A 22,651-nucleotide genomic window follows, 5' to 3' on the forward strand; every position below is an offset into this window, starting at 1 on the left:
AACTTGAAATGCTGGTTTGAGGGAAATCTTCACTTTACATACTGGTGTATTATAAAAACAGTTGCTAGCACTTGCTGTTCTTTCAGATCTCCCATTTGATAGAGAACACTGCATGAAAACTTACGAGTTTTTCCTTTCCATATTAAGGGACTTACTTTATTTGGTTATGTTTCAAACAAAACAAAGTTTAATGGAAAAGTGCTTGATTCCATCTGTCAGAGTCTGGTAATTCATTTGTGGGGGCTGGCCTTTAAAGAGACTGAGAAGAACTCAGAACATGCAAGGGCAAATAGTTCACTGGTTGCTTCTTTTATTCTGGATAGATTCTCATGAATATGTTTTCTTCTGACACAAATATTAACAAAATATAAATAGGAGTTGAACAGTGCTGATTACATAAGGGCAATCTTTTGAGCACAGACTATTGCTTACGACTTTCAGAAAGGCTCCATTTTATGACTGGGGCCTCTGAGAAGTAGATCTCAAGCTGTTTCCAACTTCTGGCAGTAATTTGATTTTGTTGCGGCTCTCTTGTCTGCTCAGGGTTTTCAGCAGTGCATTGGCATCTTTAAAGTATGTATCTGGAAAGCTTTCATAAGTAACTTGATTCTGTCTTCTGTTTGAGAGTTACTTCAGTGGTGTTGGGATACCTTTGCTATGTGTGGAAGCATATGTAAACATTTATATGTGTGATTGTGATGTGCAGGCGTAACTATGAACCTGAGATTGACAGGTTTAAGTTATACAATGCATGAGGAAAAGCTATTATCCTTATAAATTAGACTGAAGTCCAGAATGCTAGCATAGCATTAATTTCTCATTTTGCTGATGTAGTGTGCATGTTTCTAAATGGACTTCTGCGGTGAAGGCTACATTCAGTCTAAAATTGAGGAAAGATCAGTAGACTAAAATCTGTTCTTATGATCCAAGCAACCTGCTCCTATTTGACTCCCATTTTTGTGACATCAGTACACTTTTCCTATCCCTTTGCTACCCTCCAGCAGCTCTGGTCAGTGGTGATGTTTTTGATCTGACTTCACTGGCAGATAGACTAGATCAGTGGACTTCATTGCTGACTGTTTAAGTACATAACATGATGAGGTGAATAACCGATATGATCCAAATGCTTAACTACATGTATTGTTGCTCTAATTTGCAATGCAGTTAATCTGTATAGCTGGTGCAGAGGTGCACCATGCATTTGAGGTACAGATGTTCCTGTTTATTATGTAATTGCTCTGGACCAAGCGACTAGTTGAAATACCTGTGAGTTTGTCATCTGTTACTTAAACAGCTGCGAGTATATATAGTTTAGAGGGCATATTCATGCTAGATATAATACTTCCTGATAGGAAAATAGTGTTTAAAATGGGCAGAAACGCATCTACAGTGTTAAAATAAAAAACACAAGTGTTGAATCTTCCCCAGCCTTTGTCTAGATACAAGATCATAGAAGTGCTCTCAGAGATAAATCTTAAGTAATAGGAGAATATATTTGCTTCTTGGTGAAGTTTCTTATAATTGTCTATCTTAACACTTCATGGAGACTCATACTTGTTTAAAGTATTTTTTTCACTTTTTCATAACAGTAGAAAAACGTACAAATACAGTGACCTTTGCTGTAAACTCAGTACACTGTAAAATATGATAGAATATTTGTATTAGTTTCTTGTGCTGAGCAATATTCAGACTAAATGGTAGGAAATGGAACAAGATACTGCATTTTGGAGCTGTGTGATAGTGGTTAAGGAGAAATAAGTTTGTTTACAACTAATTTGGTTCCTAATTCAGCATGAGCATTTTGGAGCACAGCATAGAAGGAGGGAGCATGTTGGTGGATCTTTAGTTCAGAAGGTGATTGAACTATGTTTGGGAACCAAAAGACAGCAGGTGAAGTTGCTTGTCAAGTAGGAAGTCTCAAAGTGAGATGGAGTAGACTTGTGTCCAGCTTCTTATTTAACAAACGTGGATAGCACCAATGACCAAGACATGCAAACCTCTCAATTTAATGGAATAGTTGGCCCAGAATGGGGTATTCTGAGGGTCCGGAGAGCTGTTTGGAGTTGACACAACCATGATGATGATGTTACAGGCGCCAGTTGGAATGACCACACTGGCACATCAGAAACTAGCTTGGACAGAACTTCTAGGGGAATAAGTAGCCATACAGGTCTTGGGCTTCTTGGAGAGTGGGGTTTGCAAGAGATAATGTGATTTGGGTGGGCAGGGGAAGGGGCCCCTCTCGCACTGCGTTTGAGATCCCATTATTCCAATTTCTCAAGTCCCGAAGACAAAAAGAAGGAATTAGAAGACTGTGCTCTGTCACAGAGCTGTAATCTCATTGGGGTTAGATGCAGTGAGGTAGCTCAGAAGACTGGACTGCTGCAGTAGATGGATAACAGCCTCTTCAGGAGGGACAGACAGGGAAGCCGAGGAGGGGAGGTTGTGCTCTACACAAAGGAATGACTTGGAAACATGGAGCTCTGCTGTGGGGTGGGTGATAGGCCTGTCAAGGCCGTATGCCTCAGAATTGGAGGATAGGGCAGCAATCATGAATACTGTCGTGGGCATTTGTTATAGACAGCCTGATCAAAAAGGGAAGAGGATGAACATTCCAAGCAACTGAACGACATCTGCTAGTGGAAGGCCCTTGTTCTCAAGGACTACTTGAAGCACTCTGCTGGAAGGGCAGCACAGCAGGATACAAGCAATCCAGCAGATTTCTGCAGGGCATTTGGGACAATATTTTGACACAGATTTTGGAAGGACCAGCTAGGGCAAACGCTTTGCTGGATCTGCTACTTGCAAATTCAGAGGAACTGATCAGGCAGGTAATAGTCAGTGGCAGCCCAGGCTGTAGTGGCTGTGAGATAGTAGGGTTTCAGATCCTGAAGGAAGTGAGGAGGGCAACTAGCAGACTAAGGCCCAGAATTTTACCTTGTTTAGGGAACTAGTAAATGGTGTCCTGTAAGAGGCTGCTGTGAAGGGCACAGGACACATTGATCTCCAGAGACGGTTTCCTCAAACTGCAAAAATGAGTCATTCTAACGTTTATGAAAATAGCAGGCATGACAGTAAGCCTGCTAGGCTGCAGGGAGAGCTCCTGACTTGAGCAAAAACAAAGTCTATAAAAGGTACTGGTATTGCTTACATGTGCAGGAATGGAATTAAGCCAAAGCTTGGTTGGAGTTGAAACTGAGGGATGTGGAGAGCAACAGGAGAGCTCTTACAAGTATGTTGACAGCCAAAGGAAGAGTAAGAATATGGCCCTGCTGCTGAATGGAGTAGGCATCGTGTGACAACATGGGGGTGCAGTGGGGATCTCAGAAGAGATCTGAGGTACTCAGTTCTTTCTTTGCCTTGGCTTTCACTGACAGGGCCTGTTCTCAGGTGTGGCAGAATTTAAGGAGCAGAGAGAAATGCCATCCATGGTAGAGGAAGATCAAGTTACAGAGTACTTAAGTAAAATGGACATGCGCAGACTCATAGGACCAGGTGAGATTCACCCAAGGGAACTGGCTGACATGATTGCGAGATCTCTCCCTATCATCTTTGAGAAGTCATGGCAATTGAGGAACATCCTCAGTAACTGAAAGGTGGCAAATGTTACATGCATCTTCAAAAAAGACAGAGTGGACAACTACAGCAATGAGTGAACTAAATGGATTTGTGTCATCATGATATTATGAAGTTGATAGAGCATTTGACTTGGTATAAGTCACATAACAAATGCTAAGGTGTTTCTGGATCTGTATAAATTCTGTCTACAGGTATTTCTGTGCTGTCTTCTGAAATTTCTGCTGTTAGCATTAGATTAGCTCATAGTAGGAGAACTTTGGAAGTAAACTTTAGGAAGTTTGGAATTAAAGTGCTGTCAGCAGGCTGTCATTTAAGCACTGTGTTGCATAGATGCATTTTGAACTGGACTTGACGTGGTACCCAACACTGGCAGCTTTCTTCAAGCCTGTTTATAGGATCAGTGATGTATTGTTAGTATAGCTGAACAGGTCCAGAAAGATAAAATGGAGTTTAGTTGTGCATTGACAGCAATTCTGTGTAGCTGTTCAGATTAATTTGATTGCAGTGGCCTTGGTGCATGGCTGGAGAGCAAGCATGTCACTTAGAGTGGCAACAGTGGTTCTGTCTTTGTTGTCTGTCTTGTCCTTCATTCACAGGCAGTTAAGCCATTTACAATTTGGCTGCTGAATACCAGTACATACAGATGACATGTCTGATAGGCAAACTGAAGCTGGTGGCAGTTTACCTTATTATGACATGCTGTATGTTGTAGCAGCTCAGTAGCTGTTTCATGACTCTCAGAGCTGACAACCTGACAGTTCTTCTAAGCTATGTCATTCCTGTTTCTGAGTTGAAACCTGGTTTTAAACTGGGCTTTCTATGCAGGCAAGGCTTGAGCAAGTTTGGAACTGTTTAAGTTTGCTTTTATGTTTTGCTGTGAGGCGAATTACAGTGGCAAAAGAGACTTAATTTTGGAAGCCAAGGTTAATAGATTTGAATTTTGTTCTTCATATGGTTTATTCCCCACCCTGATTCTCAGTCATTACCTATTACAAGCATACTGTCTGACTTCCTGGGTTTAAAAATGATTGGAAGATTATTCAGATGTGATAATATAGTATCGTCTGTTTTGTGGGTATTTTGATACATAAGCAATAAATGAATGCTTTTGCAATGATACCTCTAAATTTTGATCCTTTGTACTTTAAAAGGTGGAGAGTCTTTTTCTTCTGTGTAAATGAAGTAAAGATTCACAATAGAAATTTTCCTCTTTGAAGCAAGGTACTATGGTGATGATCAAGCAATTTTACTAGGAAGCATGGAAGGTGATAGCCTAAAAAGCACGAGAGGAAGCTGTCTTGATGAAACCCTGCTGAATAGAATAAAGATTTCCTATTTGCCAAGTCCACTCTTTTTCAAAGTCCAATAGGTTATAGTGGCAGGATTACTGCTGAAAGACTCTTAGGAGTTATTCTAATCTAGGGACCTCTGCTACGTTGCATTTTCTGTACTGTTCTTATGCTCTGTAAGAGTTATGCCTATTCGAGAGCTTTGTGTGTTATGTTTATTATTAATACTGTGAATGTGGAGGGATGAAACAGGATGTAAACATTTCTCTCTAATGACTGTTTGCAGTGAAGCAAAGCTCTGCTTCTTTTCTTGCATTAAACTACCACCAGTGTGTTTCTCTTTTTGAAAGAAAGACTGCATTTGGCTGCAGTTTTTCTTCAAGGTAAAAGCCAATCTAATCTGCAGATGATTTAAAAAAAAGTGAAGATCCAAGTTTGAATTACAAAATTCGAGTGAAGAGTTGTGTTCTCTGGAACAGCTAGAATGATCCAAGATGAGGACTCTAGAATACTGTGGTAGTAAACATCCAAATTTTAAGATGTTTGTCTTTTTTTTTTTTTTTTTTTTTTTTTTGTAAACTGAGTTCTGTCTCAGTTACAAGAACATAACAGGCTTTCTTCACTAGTATCTGTAACTTTCTTATTCAGAGAGATTAATATTATTGATTTGCTAGAAAGTGGTATTGAACATGACTTCTTAAATAAGATCAGAGCTGTGTTTTGTCTCCAGTGCGTTATGTGATTGATACATAAAACTGTTTCCTAGATCACAGACTCTCAGATAAATTTCTTTTAAATTTTTCAGTGTAAACTATTATTTCCAGCTTTTTGTAGCAAACAAAAAAAACCCCATCCTAGTTGAAATGCAGGACTCATGAATCTCTACCTTCGGGGTCCACTTTGAAGACTCTGTTTTAATTTTTAACCTGCATAGGTGAAAACCAAATACGTGGATTTGTTGCTAGTAGCATAGGAGAAAGGAGCTGCAATTTGTAAGTACTTGTCCAGGTACAGAATGAGATTCGGCACTCTACTTGCCATTCAGGCACGTTTTTGCTGATTCTGTCTGTTTCTACTGAAGGCAATGCAATGCATTGTGATGTGATGCAATGAGGTGAAAGAGACTTTCAGAATGATAGTTAAACATCATACATGATGTTCTCAAAAGAGTGAAGTGCCTCTCTGTGGCACTGTTCTCAAAGAACCTGCCTACCTGTAAACAGTGAAGTTCAAGGACTGGAGGAATTGTGTTAGATCAGCACAGTGTCCATTGCGTACGGCAGTCTCTGTTGGGTGTGGTGAGGTTGATCTGTCAGATGCTCCGTTAAGAGAGCACATGGGTAGTAGAACACAGGAAATGATACTGGAGATTCAGCTAGTGCCATCTTCCAGAGTAGATTGCATTGAAACTACCTCAGGATGCTCTGGGTGGATTGTATTCTGGCTATGTTGAATTTTCAATAAAACGTACAATTGTATTGCCCATTGGAGTTTGCAAGAGGTGTTGTGATACTTTCATAAAAAGAGGACTAATACACTTACTTTACAAGCCAAATATAGCCCTGTTTCACCTTCTTAGAACCTACTCTGCCACAGTTCTTTATTTTCCGAAGTGTGGATGCTGACCAACTGACTATTGCTTACTCGTAAGCTAAACAAAGTAATCTTTGTATTTAACATAAAATATAGCATTTCTAGGATGGTTCCAGGATATACATTTTTTTTTTAAATAGAAATAGTAAATATAAGTAAAAAATATTTGTTCAAAACCTTCATATTAGCTAAGTTCTCTTGCTTCTCGGGTGACTAGGGAACCACTAATGAAGTGTTCTTTCAATCCTGGGCAATATGCATACCACAGTTCAACTACTTCTGTGTGTAACTGAGCCACAGTATGGCCATGCTCTCTTGCATGCACACAAACAAGTGTAATTCAAACACCTACATCCAGGTCGCAAATGGGCTGGAGGGAAGGGCAGACAAAACTGGGGTTCTTGGTTTTGTGGTTTACTTGAATCAAGTTAAATTACTCAGCTTCCTTGAAAACCTAATGGCTTTATAATGATTGTGGTCAGTCTTAAACACATTCAAAGAAACTGAACTTTTTTTAGCTAGATGTCTTTTCTTCGACCGTTCATCAGAAATGAAATGATAAATTGATTTGCTCATTGCTATAGAATATAAAGCATGTATAGAGAGCACACAGATTGCAGGAGAGTCCTTAAAGAGTATCTTCAAACTTCATTTGACTTCCTTCTGTCAATTTTAGTTTGTTCATTTGGTCTTTCTCATTATACCAGTGCAATTGTTTAGTGTCTTTGCTGCTTCTTCCTGTGCCACTGGCCTCTCTGTAATCTGCATCTTTGTCTTCTTACACATTTGAGGGCTAGCCTGCCTTTGCTACCGTGTTAAAAGCAAAGGGACAAGTCTGTATTTCTTCAATAGATAATAAAATTCAATTCAGTGGTCTCAAGCTTAATCGTATCCACCTTTTTTAAAACTGTGGAGTGATTTATGCTTAATATTAGAATGCTATTTCAGGGGAGTTAAATTCTAGGATTACTGTAGATTGAAATTACAAGATACTGCTCAAGTTAATTTCTTTAAATATATGTTTTAATGTCTGATTATCTCCTAAATTTGTGTTGAAGGCATAAAATACATGTATCTTATACTAACTTTCCCTTTCTCATATTGAATTTCTTCTAATTGCTTTACATCTTGAATAAGATAAAACTCTAGTGGGTCTGAGGAGGTTTGCATGACAAAAATCAAAGGCTGTAAATGGCATGTGGCATGTTGCTTCACTATGAAGGCTGGCGATAAGGCAAGAAATAAAAATCATTAATGGTATTTTGGCTGTTTAATTTTGTGATACTATCACTCATATGCCCAGAAGATAAGATAGACAACTCTTTGTTCTTCTGGATTAGGTCTTGTATTTTGTTGTGGGTGGGTTTTTTGTGTGTAACATACAGTCTGACTTGTTTACTCTTGGGGGGTATGTGGGGAGGAGCTGTATTTTCTCCTCTGAATGTTGCTGTTGTTCATAGTCTCATATCAGGGGTTATAGTTTAAGAAAGTTCTTTCAGGTTTCCACTTTGAGGCTATCCATTATTAAGATTAGGTAGAGACAATGACACTGGGGGTATCTGTTTAACAGGGGCATATTGTACTCATTTCAGATGCTTCAGGATAGATACACAAGCTACCAAGATCAGTGTTTTTTATTTACCTGCAACTTAGATCAATTATTTGGCGTCTCTTTGGTAAGTTTAATTTAATAGATATCATTCAAATCACAGAATCTGTTAAGAGAAACTTTCCATTCAGTGCTCGCTACATGTAACTGAGACTGTTACCTCTGATTTATATTTTTGATCCTATAGAATGTGAGTATCTTGGATAAGCATAGGCTCTATTGTAGAATGGTAGGAGAAGAATACCGACAGATGTTATTGCCATGCAGGTGAAGTTTCACTGCTTTAATGTAGAGTAAAAATATATGAAAATGACCACTAAGAACTAGTCTAAAAGTCCCCAGCCATTGGAAGGATCCGATGAGCAAGGATATACTAGTAAAACTCTAAAGCTACCTGTCGTTGCCTAACTAATGATTCCAGACTCTTGATAGTGGTTTCTTACTAAGCCTCATAAGATGTTTACCAAGAAAGTATAGTTACAGCCCTGTTATGTATGAGGAAAATGGAAGTGGGGGAGGAAAGTTCTTGTAAAAGTAATTATAGTGAAATACAAGAATGAAATCCAGGTATTGCAAACAGCCTACAAACACTTTCTATTAGTGCCCAACTTTTCTTGAATGTGAAGTCGGTAGGTTAAACTGTAAAGTTACTTGAAGCAACTGTTAAGTTCTCCTCATGGATTTATTTTAAAAATCTAGGTTATTCTCCCTCTCTTTTCCTGTGTTGAGACTTCTATCACTACTTGTACTGCTGCAGTTTTGTATGTTTTTCTATAGGCAATGATGTCTTAGTATAAAACTTGTCTTTATATGTTGTAAACAAGCTGATCCAAAATTCTTCCTTGGTACAAGTGAAGCTTTGTTTAAAATTATGCAGAATAGGCTATACACTATAGGTCTCCTTTTGTGCAGTTGGAAGTAAAACAACAATTCTTTACCTTCAAACTATTCAGGATGCAACATGGTTTTGAATGTGAAGTTTGGCTTTTCCTGTCAACAACAGTTACATGTAGTACTAAGATGTATCATCTAGTTAGAAAAAAATTTCATGTGCTGCAACTTCAAATATTAAAACACCTTCCTTAAGTTTTAAGGTAGTGTTTCTTCTGTAAACAGAACAAATTTACTTGCTGAGTTTCCAGTGGTACCATGCAGATGTAGGCAGGCTTTATGTAGGCACCTGTGTGCTATGTAGAAGTAGGCAGATGTGGGATGGTACTCCTTCTGAAGCTCTGGCATTTTATCATCATAAATCGTGCTAATAGATATGAAGGGTACACTACTTATTTTAGTATCTATGTTGTTACTGATCACTTGGAATGTAGTACGAGATCTGCTTTTCTGTGTAAACATTTTTATGCAAACTGAAGGTTAGAGTATGATGACCAGTGCATATGTATTTTCCAAATTCTGTTGTGGACCTTTTGTATTGCCCCCGAAAAACGGAAGACCATTGTTTCAGGCTGAGTAAATATACATGATATACATGTATTTATATATGTGTGCATTTTGTACTCACATATATATATATAAAATAGATATGTGTGTATGTACAGTTTATATATGGTAGAGCATGCAGAAAAATAAGGAAACAGCCACTGCTTCACTCAAAGCTGGATGTTAATTATACATTTTTAATTTATAGCTAACTTGATTAGGAGAAACTTTGTGAACAAGTCAGGAGGATTTTTTTAGCAAATGTGAAATGGCTGTACTAGATATGTTTTAAAGCGATCCTGGAAAAATAAAAGGAGGAATTCCAACTTTTAAAAACAAAAAAGTATTTAAGAATATTGGAAGGCAAAAGAACTGTGTATGTTGGTGGATTCCAAATGACTTTGAATAATGTGATGCTGTAAGCATGATGTCCATGCTTATGGTGGAATAAGCATTTTGTGAGCCTGGTGTTAATGCCCATGTTTTGGTAGTGTTTGTAAAGGCACAGTGCAGAAGATATATCATGGAGGGATTAATTACTATGAAAGGATACGTTTTATTAATTGTGTGTGTTTGTTTGTTTGTTTTCTTTATCCTGAATTAGTTTTAATGGTGGCAGATACCAGACTTCTTCTGTTATCTCCAAGCAGGTGTGTTCTACTTTAAATTGTAAAAGCTTCTTAAAGCTGAAGAGAGTTAAAAAGGACTTACAACATACATAGAACATAAAATGAACGTGGTGTATTTATAATAGCTGATCGGTTACTGTCTTGAAGACTGCAAACTGGAATTATGTGAATGTTCTTAAACGTGAATTAAGGGAGATTATTTTTTAATTATTTCTCCTAAGTAATTCTCCTAGTAATTCAACTTGTGAATTATATGTCACCTCTGACACACAACAACTGTTTAATCAAAAACTTATGTCACCTGGAGCTTCTTGAAGAAAACTGACTTAACTGATATTACCCATGACACTTCCTCTTGAGATTCTGCTGAAAATTCTTGGCTTCAGTGATGTAACTCAGGTGTAAAAGTTTCTCAAAAGGCTAGACAGTTGTAGTTCTAAATGAGATCATCTATGATGAGACCTGTTCTGAAAACATGTTGGCTTTTTCTTTCCTCCTTGCCTTAGGATTAGAAAGGGGGGTTTTGGTTAATGTTTGATTCTCATAACATAAGATCTGAGTCTCTTACAAGGATTTCATCTTTTTCTATGTCGCTATAATGATGGAAATCAATCTCTTTTGTGGATGGGATTTCTTTAATTGCATATACAATTGCAATAATGTAATCGGTCATGCTGATCTTTCTATTAATACTAACTTTCTTAAGGGGTAGTTAAAATTCTTTAGTTTTGTTATCTCAGTAAGATATTCTGTTTCTTTTCCTTCTAGGCTATTTACTTTCTAGAAGAGAGGGTCAAGCAGGATCCCCTGAAAAGCCATTGTCTGATCTGGGTCGTCTCTCATACTTGGCTTACTGGAAAAGTGTCATATTAGAATACCTTAACTGCCACCATGAAAAACAAATCAGCATCAAAGGAATGAGTCGAGCTACTGGAATGTGTCCACATGATATTGCCACAACCCTGCAGCAACATAGCATGATAGATAAAAGAGAAGATAGGTCAGTGAATCTTTTAAAAAAATTTAAAAATACAGAGACAAAACATTCAGTTTTTCTACTTACGAAACAGTTGATGTGAAAAATGTCTGTGTAAAATTCTGACTTTAAAATGAGTGATAACCGTCTTACTGAAGAAGTCAGTCCAGCTGGGTCTTGTTAATGGGGTCTTACATAAAGGGTTTTTCTCCCTAAACAAATAGTGGCTTTTTGGACCCTCTTTGATGTTAATAGTTATTAGAAGGTTGTGGCCAGCTTGAAACATTTTCAGTGAAGAATTTTGTTTCATTCAGTATCATCTTCCGTAAGTATAATTCCCAACTCTTGCTTTGCAAATATCTTGCTTTAAATACCAGTGAGGGAAAAATTTGGGTTTGTGCGTGGCAGTCTCTCTCTCTGCACCCCCTTTTTCAATCATTACTGAATTCACACAAGCCATGGGATCAGATCAGCTCTACATGAAGTCCTCCTGCCCAAGGTACTAGGAATGCAAGTTTCTATTTAATGTTATAATCAATGTTGCAAGTTAGTGTGCTGGGAAGGTGAGTTCCTGTTTTGTGAATGTGTTCTTTCTTAATGATTGATATTTTAGATTTTAAGTGGGTTGTTTGGGCTCTTGTTTTTTGGTTTTTTTTTTCTTTCCATAAAATGCCTTAAATGACTTTCAATGGTATTTGTGTTTCTGAAGAGCTGCTTAATTCTTTCTGGATATTCCAGTCATAGAAACTTTATAATTAAGCAAAACTGCCTTACAAACAGTGGGTTGCCAAAAAATAAAAGGAAGATCAGGAATAGTTCAGCCTCAGTAACTTCTGTGTGCACCAGCACTAGTATTCAAAAGTAGTAAGTTTTGAACTAGTAAGAATGCAAGTCTTCAAAAAGGAGATTGGCTTACAGGATGGTGTTAGGAGAGTAGTAAGAGGACTGCTGCCATTGCGTTAAAACCTTAACTTTCTGGGGTGTTTGTTTATGGACAACCTGATTGGACAAATGCATTTTAAGGGTGAATCAAATATGTATTCATTACTTATATGCAGCTTCTGCCGTCACAAATTATTATAGGCTCTGAATACTGACACCCAATTAGAAAATAACATTTTTTTTCATCTGTAGAATTCAAAATACTTTATGAACAAGGTCAGTTAGTCTTTTTTCACCAGTAGTAAAGCTTAGACAGGGACAGGAACTGACCTGGCTAAAGGTATCCAGAAGGTCAGTGGCTGAGCCAGGAGAAGAAATCACATCTTTGAAATTCCTGCCAGACACTTACCTTGGGAATCGGGTATGGCTTCTTATGATTTCCTACATTTCGTTAATTTTTCTTACACGTAGTGAAGTAGAAGTTTGTCACAATTCTGTGAAAAGGATTCACCTGGATCTGATTTTTTTTTAAAGCATTCTCTCAGTGAAAAGCAATGTTGTCACTTAACCTACCTGATTTTTACAGCTTTTGAAATCTTTGCTAAAAAAAACCAACATATTTTTTGTTATTTAGAATTGTATAGGTCTTTGTAACAGGGGACTTTGGGATATGTGCTAGTATATTAACATACTGTGCTATTATGTTAGTCTTTACCTACTTTTGATATGCTGCTTCATTTCATACTAATTAGAAAGTTGCTTTCTACTGCATCAGCATAGGACTAAGGTACATTTTTATGCTTTGTTAGAAAACCTGTGTTTCTAACTCGCTTTCTTGTCCAGTTAGCTGCCATCTTCAGCTGTAATATTAACTACTTTCTCACTCTTTACTTGATGATCCACAATGTTTTCTATTTATGCTTGTATGTCATATTAAAATTGGAAATTGTTCTGGCAGTGACTGAAGTGCCAACACTAAACCTCTTGCATGGATTTAGAGTAATCAACTATAAAACCTTTACTTTCCTCTCTCTTGCCCTAGTGATGTTTAGTATTGAGCTTTCACTTCATAAACTGTTGTTTCCTCACTTCCTATTAGTAAACAGTCAGTAGTGTAAGCATGTTATCTGTGTCTGTCAGCTGATATTTTTAGTTTGATGTATCCATTTTTTTACCCATCTATTTTCACAGGTTGTTGTACAAAAGGATTTAAATTGTAGGAAAGTTGTTTTAGGTGATCACTTTCTAAAATAAACTACTGTTTATTGGATTGTAGATTTGTAATTATTAGAAGGGAAAAGCTGATTTCAAGTCATATGGAGAAACTGAAAGCGAATCCACGTATCAATGAAGTAGATCCTGAAAGCTTGAGATGGACTCCTTTGTTAGTTTCTAATGCTGCAGTTTCTGAAGAAGAGCGAGAAGCAGAAAAGGAGGTAATAGCAGAAACTTCTTATTCTGAATTTCCTTTCCTTTGAATTTCATCACTCTGAATGTTCAACATTAGGCTGTCTTAAATAGAGCAGTTTTAACTTTGACCACTGCTTAATGATAGAGGATACTGATTTTATTTTAATGCACAATTTTTGGAAGCTGTGCAGCAAGACATGGTAACTTTGGGAGGATAAATATGAAAACTTAAAACATGAATCACTTGTCATGGAGCTGTATTTATCACTCTTGAGGTAGTCGAAGAGCATGTAATCAGATCAAATTTGGTGCAGAGCTCAGGGGCTGCAGTGTCAATCGATTCTTTGTGTTATGAACTTGCTCAAAGTGATCCATGTCAGTGGGCATGTAATGTAGTGCTAAAGGACTTAAATCAATTCGCTGCATCATTAATAGTGCTAAATATCCCATGAAATGTAATCTTCTTTGGTTTGTTATCCTAACTGTTGTAAAGGAACTACTAGATGATTCAGCTGAAATGTTGTTGCTAGGTTAGCCAGCAGTGCTAATCAGGGTTGACTTATTGTAACTCTTTAGCTGAACGTAAAGGATATGGCTAAGTAAATGCTGTTTCAGTGACCCGTTATTTTAACCTCAACCCTTCAGGCTGAGCGTCTGATGGAACAAGCTAGCTGCTGGGAAAAGGAAGAGCAAGAAATATTCTCCACGAGAACTAATAGTAGGCAATCACCTGCAAAAGTACAATCTAAAAATAAATATTTGCGATCTCCAGAAAGTGTGGCAGTGGTGGGGGAGCGAGGGCAATCCACAGAGCAATCTAAGGAAAGCAGCGAGGAGGATGGCGGGGATGAGAATCAGCAGAGTTCACCTCCCCGGCTGACAAAGCCACAGTCACTGGCCATAAAAAGAAAGGTGTGTTACTTCAACGGTTTGCTTTAAAGTCATTCATCTCTGATTTCAATCAAATCGTTATCATCGAAATAACAATCTGGTTTTTCTGTGAACACTTATTAGACTGTTTTCATCCTTTCTATATTGTTTGGATGCTGAACAACTCCTGTTTTGTGGTTTTGCTCCGTCCAATTTTTTATCTTTTGGATTTTTCACAGAACTGTAAAATACTAGTGACACAAAAAAATCAGAATTTCCTGTTAATTTTTAAACTAGTGATTGCCCTCTGCTGTTTGGCATTGGTATTGGTTCAATATTTTAATGGTTCTTCCTTTTTTCATTTTAAGATGGAGTCCACCTTGTGGGGTTTGTCTTTTTACTGTTTTTAATATAGGAACTCCGTAAAGGGGAATACTGTTTTTCAAAAGCAAATGCTGTTAAAACAAAAGGGGTTTTTTACCCATATTCTTCTAATTTCCAAGAGATGTGAATGTTAAATTCTGGTTACTGCAGTGTTTACTTAATTCTTAATTTCATTGAAAAATCAACTATTTGAATGGTTTAAGTTAGTAAACTAAGCATCCCTAAAGCACTCACCTTAGCATATGTATTTAGGTGTCTCTGGTGAGAATTAGAGAATTGGAGTGTCCCTTTGTTTATACTTTAGATGAGCAAACTTAAAAGTAACTATAAATCTGTGGGAATGCATAATAATAGAAATATAAACTGTTGAACAGTTTTTTCTTTATAGCAGCCAACTGTAGGGTTCTTTTGGTGTATTGTTGAGACCCATGTGAAGCTTGAGGTGCACTTCCTTTGCTGTTATCTATTTTTCTATATACATACTTATTTCTAAAATAGCAGAAACCGGAAACGTAGAGGAATAAACTTTGATACTTGTGAAGATTGTCAGGGAATTATAAATCTACAGAGGAAAAGTGTCTAAGTACAATTTATGTAATATTGCTATGAATATTATTTGACAGAAGAAGGTAAAAGTCACTACAATATGAAGAAAATTCTAGTCTTAATTTTCACCTACAGAAAGGTTTCTGTGCATGTATAGATACATACCTATTTTAACTGTTTAGAGATTTTACTTTTAGATACTGTCTACATTTGAATTTGATGGAAGGTAAAGTATTTTTTTGAATGAGTAAATAGATTATTGTAAACTCGCTTTACGAAAATTTATTTATTTATGTCCAGAGTCAGCTAACAAGCAGGAATGTAGGAAGAGTTATATTTGTGGAATTATTTTTCAGAGACCTTTCATACTGAAAAAGAAAAGGGGCCGTAAACGCAGAAGGATTAATAGCAGTGTTACAACAGAGACAATTTCTGAAACAACAGAGGTGTTGAATGAGCCGTTTGATAACTCAGATGAAGAGCATCCCATGCCGCAGCTGGAACCTACCTGTGAGATGGATGGGGAAGATGATGACTTGAAGCCTGTGATTAGAAAAGCTTTTGAGTATCAACCTGGGCAGCAGAAACAGGAGAAGGAGGAGGAGGAAGAACAGAACAAGGAGGAGAAAGATATTCGTTGTTACAGGAGTGATGACAATTGTACAAGTAAGCTGAAAATGTTCCTTTATCTTCACAAAAGATGGGTGGCCTTCAAAGGAAGTGTGTGTTTGTGTCATAAATCTGGAAATTTTTACAAGATGTATTTAGCAATTTTGGTCTTAAAATCTTACAATCTTAATAATGCTTTCTGCTTAGAGATGGAATATTGTCTAATATTGTTTTTGTCTCCTTGGTAAAGGATACAAGCAAAAAGTAAGATTTGATATACACAAATATCTTTCTATTCAGCATTGTTGGTAGTTCAATGAAATGTTTGTTGTTTCTGGGGCACAGTGTCCTCAGCACTAGGGTCCCTATTTTTTTCCCCACAGAAGAGAGGGATAGATTTAACTGTTCTTTCAGAGCTGCTTATCTAGTTAGATTTCAAGGATATTTCCTGACAGAAAAGCTAATGGATAGATAGTGAAACTGCTAATGAGCTATTCTGAAGGTATACTCATCCCTTGACCTCCTGGCTCTCAAATTGCGCTTGTAAGTTTTAATTCCAGAATGAGTGACTGGATTCTTAGGTCTATATATTTTCTCTAAGGGGGCAGTGGGTACTCTTTTATTATTTTCATAATTGCATGGGAAGTTTAATCTTTGTGATCCTCAGTTGAGGGATCATGCACTGATTTCTATTTTAAACAGCTTTTGTGTGACTAGAACAACCACGCTTAGGAATGTTCGTGCTGTTACAAACCCGTGCATAGGTACATTAGAATATTACAGCTCTTTTCCTGCTTCTCAACAAAAATGAATTAAACTAATGGCAGCAAATTCAGAGTGTTCCAGCTATGTCCCAGTGGTCAGGTTTGCACTGCTTTAACTAGACTGATGTTGTGTATTTGTCCATGGACCATGTCATCACATTAATTGACTATAGGAGTGTTACAACACTACAGTGAGAGGCAGAACTTGGCAAAGGAGTATCGCTGAAGACATTACACTCCCAAGTGCAGCATGTTATATCCTGAGAATTCTCCCTCTTTCTGGTGTATATGTAAGTGATATCTGGGGAGAGAGGAGAGGAGTGAATGTGTTTGGGTAGTTTTTTATAGTCAATGGATTAATTTAGTGTTCTGACGCACTCTGTGTTTAATTTCAATTATCTTTTGCCTTTTGTCATGTATTGTGAGCTGTGTCATGATATGCTGCCTATGAGAAGATACTAGAATGAACCACTTTTTTTTTTCAATGTTAATACTAAAGCATGATTATATGCTTACTATGGCTTGTCCTCCAGAATGGTCAAACAGGAAACTCCAGACTCATGTTATTACTGTCAAAAAAGATGAATATGCATTAGATCAATGTCTACATAAAGTGATGGCATACCTCTATTCTAAAAACAAAGGTTGATAATCAAATATTTGGGAAATATTTTTGCTTTAGTTTACATGTCTTGTGATTTAAATCTCTGGGATTCTTCTAGTGGATAAATGGTGGTTCTGATGGTAACTGTTAAAAGGCCACCAAACAAGAAGAACTTTACATATCTGTGTAAATATATTTGAGCTGTAGATATTATATCATTCTATTGTGGTTTGAGATCTGTTTATAACTCTTATTCCAGAGTTTCTTAATATATTTTGAGTTTATAAATTACTTTGGATTTATGTTTGAAAATATTGATTAGTTTGTGCAAGCTAAGACTTTTCTTTTGTCTCTGTTGCCTTCCAAAGATAATACAGAGGATGTAGCTGTTTTGGAAGAAAGCACTAAAGACAATCTTGAACCTTTAAAGAGTAAGCAGGGTTGGCTCAAAGGAGTTAAGCGTGGTCCATCTAAATGGAGGCAAAGCAAAGAAAGAAAACCTGGCTTTAAGCTTAATTTATACACTCCACCCGAGACTCCTATGGAACCTGACTATCAGGTGCTGGTGGAGGAACAAAAGGAAGTAACTGAAGACAAGCCCTGCTCAGTTCCTGCTGTTACGGAGGAAGCAATTAAAGAGCCTGTTGAAGTATTACCACCACCAGATGATGATGATGTAAAAGAGGTAGAACCTGAACCTCTGCATCCACCCAGTGAACCCTTTGAAAAACAAGAAAATGATATGATGAAAGCTGGGGAAGAAGAAAGGAGTGTAGAAGAAGGTGGAATCAATTCAATAGATCAAGAAAAAGACAAAGCAGAAGAGGTGTTTCTGCAAAAAGAAGAGTCCGTGCATTTGGATGATCAGGAGGAGGAGGAGGAGGAGGATGAAGAACCTTCTCACAATGAGGATCATGATGCAGATGACGAAGACGATAGCCACATGGGTTCCACAGAAGTGGAGAAAGAGGAATTGCCTGGTGAAGCTTTCAAAGAAATGCTGGAAACACAGCAATCTTTTTTAGACGTAACTGCTCAAACTGGTAATTCAAATCAGGAGGACTTAATGGATTGTGGTGTTGACCTTGCAGCTGATGAGTGTGAAAGTGACCAGAAAGAACTTGCTACAGATTCAGACCCGGTGCCTGAATCTGATGATGATCATACAGATAACAACCAGGACCAAAAAGCTGGTGAAGAATTACATTCCGATTTCAAGGGAGAGAGTACTGAGACCATGGAAATTGATTCAGAGACAGTTCAAGCAGTACAGTCTCTAACCCAAGAAGCAAGTGAACATGAAGATACATTTCAGGACTGTGCAGAGACTCAAGAGGCCTGTAGAAGTTTGCAAAACTATGCTCATAATGACCAAAGTCCCCAAATGACCACACTGGATGACTGTCAGCAGTCTGACCACAGTAGCCCAGTTTCGTCTGTGCACTCTCATCCCAGCCAGTCAGTTCGTTCTGTTAATAGTCCAAATGTTGCTCCTTTAGAGAACAGCTATGCTCAGATCAGCCCAGATCAAAGTGCCATTTCTGTGCCGTCTCTACAGAACATGGAGACCAGCCCAATGATGGATGTTCCCTCGGTTTCTGATCATTCGCAACAAGTGGTGGATAGTGGGTTTAGTGACTTAGGGAGCATTGAGAGCACAACAGAAAACTATGAAAACCCAAGCAGTTATGATTCTACAATGGGTAGTAGTATCTGTGGAAACAACTCTTCTCAAAACAGTTGCTCATACAGTAGCCTTACATCTAGTAACCTAACACAGAGTAGCTGTGCAGTGACACAGCAGATGTCTAACATTAATGGAAGCTGCAGTATGATGCAACAAACAAACATCAATTCTCCTCCCACTTGTAATGTAAAATCTCCCCAAGGTTGTGTTGTTGAAAGGCCTCCAAGCAGCAACCAACAGTTATCCCAGTGCAGCATGGCTGCTAATTTTACACCACCTATGCAGTTAACCGAAATCCCCGAGACTGGCAATGCCAACATTGGATTATATGAAAGAATGGGGCAGAGTGAATTTGGAGCAGGGCACTACTCTCAGCCATCTGCCACCTTCAGCCTTGCCAAACTGCAACAGTTAACTAACACGCTTATGGATCATTCTTTGCCTTACAGCCATTCAGCTGCTGTAACTTCCTATGCAAACAGTGCCTCTTTGTCCACCCCCTTAAGTAATACAGGGCTTGTTCAGCTTTCTCAGTCTCCACATGCTGTTCCTGGAGGACCCCAAGCACAGGCTACCATGACCCCTCCCCCCAACCTTACTCCTCCTCCCATGAATTTGCCACCTCCCCTTTTGCAGCGTAATATGACTTCGTCGAATATTGGAATATCCCACACCCAAAGACTGCAGACTCAGATGGCCAGCAAAGGTCATGTTTCTGTAAGAACCAAATCCACACCTCTGCCACCTGCTGCTGCAGCCCATCAGCCACAAATTTATGGGCGTGCTTCACAGACTGTGGCCATGCAAGGGCCTGCACGGACCTTAACGATGCAGCGTGGTATGAACATGAGTGTAAATTTGATGCCAGCCCCAGCTTATAATGTCAATTCAGTGAACATGAATATGAATACCCTTAATGCTATGAATGGTTATAGTATGTCCCAGCCAATGATGAATAGTGGATATCACAGTAATCATGGGTATATGAATCAAACACCCCAGTACCCTATGCAGATGCAGATGGGGATGATGGGAACTCAGCCATATGCACAGCAGCCAATGCAGACAGCACCCCACAGTAACATGATGTACACTCCTCCAGGGCATCATGGCTACATGAATACAGGCATGTCTAAACAGTCTCTTAATGGATCCTACATGAGAAGGTAGGCCCTTTGGAGAGACGGACTACCAAACTGGCATATTGGATTGATCTGCACAAATATCTTTTGGAGAGTACGATTTCAAAACCAGCAATTGGTGTGAATGCAAAAACATTTGTTGGCACCATTTAAAAGCTGTATGCAGCAGAAAGCCTTATACAAGTTTTTCTTTTTTCTTTATTTCTTGTTTTATTTTTTGGTGGTTTGGTTTTGTTTGTTTTTTTAACTTTGTGGGATTTAACTTCTCTTTTCTTTGGGGGGAATTAGGTGGTTTTCCATTTTTTGTTTATTTCATTAAGCTTGAAGTTCTCTGGAAAGGAAGAACTCTTTCTACGAACTGCAATTACACAGCAGCTGATGGTTCAGAGCCATTTTATGTGCCTGCTCCCATTAAAAATGTGGATAAATAGACTCCAAAACTATCAGACAGTACTGGATCGTGAGCGTTTTCTCTCTCCTTTCCCCACATGTAAATGCCTTTTTAGCAGTTCTTTTATTGTATTATTTTGTTTCTGAAGGTGACACTTCTGCATGCCGCTAATGTCTTTGTTAGTGACAGTGCATTTTGTAGTACTGTACAAGTGTTGTGCTTAACAGTAAGCCATTTCTTAATTTTTTTGCCTTGATTAGGTTACCCTAGTTTGAGGGGTAAAAAAAACAGAACTATATTTTTGTTAATTATAAAACTTGTAAAAAATAATAAAAAAAGCTGCGAAAGCTATTCACATTTTGGTTAGTTCAAAGGGTTTTATTGCTGTATGTTTAGTGTAAAGTTGAGACTCTTTTCCATTTTTGTGACCAGTTTCTTTGGGGCTGGGATAGGAAAAAAGGCAGCTTTCTGTTTTATAAATACTGTTATGTTTTTTTGTTGATTGAAACATCTCAGTGTTTATTTGTCAAGTTTTGAAACATTTTCATATATGTCCAAATACTTGGCAGGATTTAAAAAAAAAGTAGTGAATTTGGTGTAAAGTTGCTATTTTATGGAAATGCCTCTAACTTTACATTTTCATTCCATCTGTAGATTTTTCTATCTTTATAAAATATTGGAGTTATTTTTTAAGGGAAAAAATAGAGCAGTAGCGTGTGAATAGCTCAAACTAAGCTTACAAATCGCATGTAAAAAGGCAAAAGTTATTTGTGTCTGTTTATATTGCTTCCTTTTTTGTAGCCTTTGTACCTGTACAGAGTGACTGTAAGGGCCGAACAGAAGAGGCTTGATACATGTAAAAATAGGACCCAGTGACACTCTTGTATTTATCTGTTATCTTTTTAGTCAGTCACTTAAAAAAAAAAAAAAAACCCCACACAAAAAAACACCCAAGAAACAAAAATAAAAACTGCAAAAAACACCCCCTTGCCCCCAAGCTGTACATTTTAACATAAAATAAATTATGATGAGCCATTTTTAGCCTCTTGTGTCTTGTCATAGTTTGGTGTTGCATGGGAATTACCTCCTGAAACAGTGTTTGTTACAGTGCTCTCACATGCTTGATCTAAAGCCCATTAAAGTTGATGGGGTTTGGATTAGGCTGTTAGAGCCTAAGTGTAGGTTACTCATCATAATTGCATACACCTTGTGAAAATAAAGAGTATCTAAGATTATTTTTTTTAATAATCTTAATAAAATATTGAATAAATATGTATTTAATACATTACAAGGTTGTCAATATTTAATGTATTAAACTTCTTTCCTATAGAAAATGTTAATATATATGTAAAAGGGTATATGATAGTAACAGACATGGTGTTTGAACTGTACCTTAATGATAGAATTATAATCTCTTCCGTTGTCATTGTTGCTGGGTTACAAGACAATGCAAATCTTGTGTTGAACCTCTGAGTTCTGTGTAAATGCATATACATGTGCACACACACACACATATGTGAACACTTCCAATCTAGCAATAGAAGGTCTGTAAAAATCAAGAAGGCTGTCTATACGTGGAGCTCATCAGTGAACCAAGTTTAAATTGGGTGCATGTGAGTCTGCACCAGAAAAAATCCTTGTAAGAATTTTTCGAAAAGCGTCTAATGTCAATGTTGCCACTGAATACCCCCTCTAGCTCACTGACACTGCAGGAAGGTTGCTAGCTAAGGTGAAAGGATTGGTCATCTTGATTGAAAACTATGTCTCCATTCTAGTACATAAAGCAGCTTTATAGGTGATGTGTTATATGCTCAAAAGTCAGAGAAATGTGTATTTCTTCAAATAAAACCCTTAAAGTGTGTGGTGTTGCCAAATCAAGAAATTGATACTACAGATTCATGCACATGACCTGTTCAATTTTAATGTGATGGGGCAGCAGTCTAAAATAGTGGATCTAAATGGGAGCTAAAACTGCTGGTCAAATGGTAATTTGGAGTAACTTGTTTTAGGAGTTCAGAATGCTTGATAAGGAGAGCACAGTACAACAAAGATCTTTGTTCATGCACTTACACTGTCAAATTTGCTTTTTTGAAGGCAGAGAGTATTCATAGTACTTTATATGTGTGTTCATCTTCACAAAGTCACTCACCTTTTTTATGCTTAGGAAAAGGAACGTTGAACTCAACACAATTAACGTGCAGCCTTCAAGTGTGTATAACTAGGACCTTGTATCTTTGTTGAATAATTGCA

At 37.6% G+C, this 22,651-nt stretch overlaps 1 protein-coding gene across 4 annotated transcripts in view; it reads left to right on the plus strand.

The window, feature by feature from the left end:
* Positions 1-21,676, plus strand: part of KAT6B (lysine acetyltransferase 6B) — a 117,653-nt gene extending 95,977 nt beyond the window's left edge. For all 4 annotated transcript variants that reach the window (XM_050898792.1, XM_050898794.1, XM_050898795.1 and 1 more), the window contains exons 13-17: positions 10,905-11,136; positions 13,271-13,430; positions 14,050-14,316; positions 15,561-15,870; positions 17,550-21,676. In XM_050898792.1, coding sequence (XP_050754749.1) covers positions 10,905-11,136; positions 13,271-13,430; positions 14,050-14,316; positions 15,561-15,870; positions 17,550-20,038 — 3,458 coding nt within the window. In that variant the 3' untranslated portion in view covers positions 20,039-21,676. The remainder of the gene's footprint in view (positions 1-10,904; positions 11,137-13,270; positions 13,431-14,049; positions 14,317-15,560; positions 15,871-17,549) is intronic.
* The last annotated feature ends 975 nt before the right edge of the window (positions 21,677-22,651 follow it).

Source organism: Gymnogyps californianus, chromosome 6 (genome assembly GCF_018139145.2).
Source record: "Gymnogyps californianus isolate 813 chromosome 6, ASM1813914v2, whole genome shotgun sequence".
Taxonomy (NCBI): domain Eukaryota; kingdom Metazoa; phylum Chordata; class Aves; order Accipitriformes; family Cathartidae; genus Gymnogyps; species Gymnogyps californianus.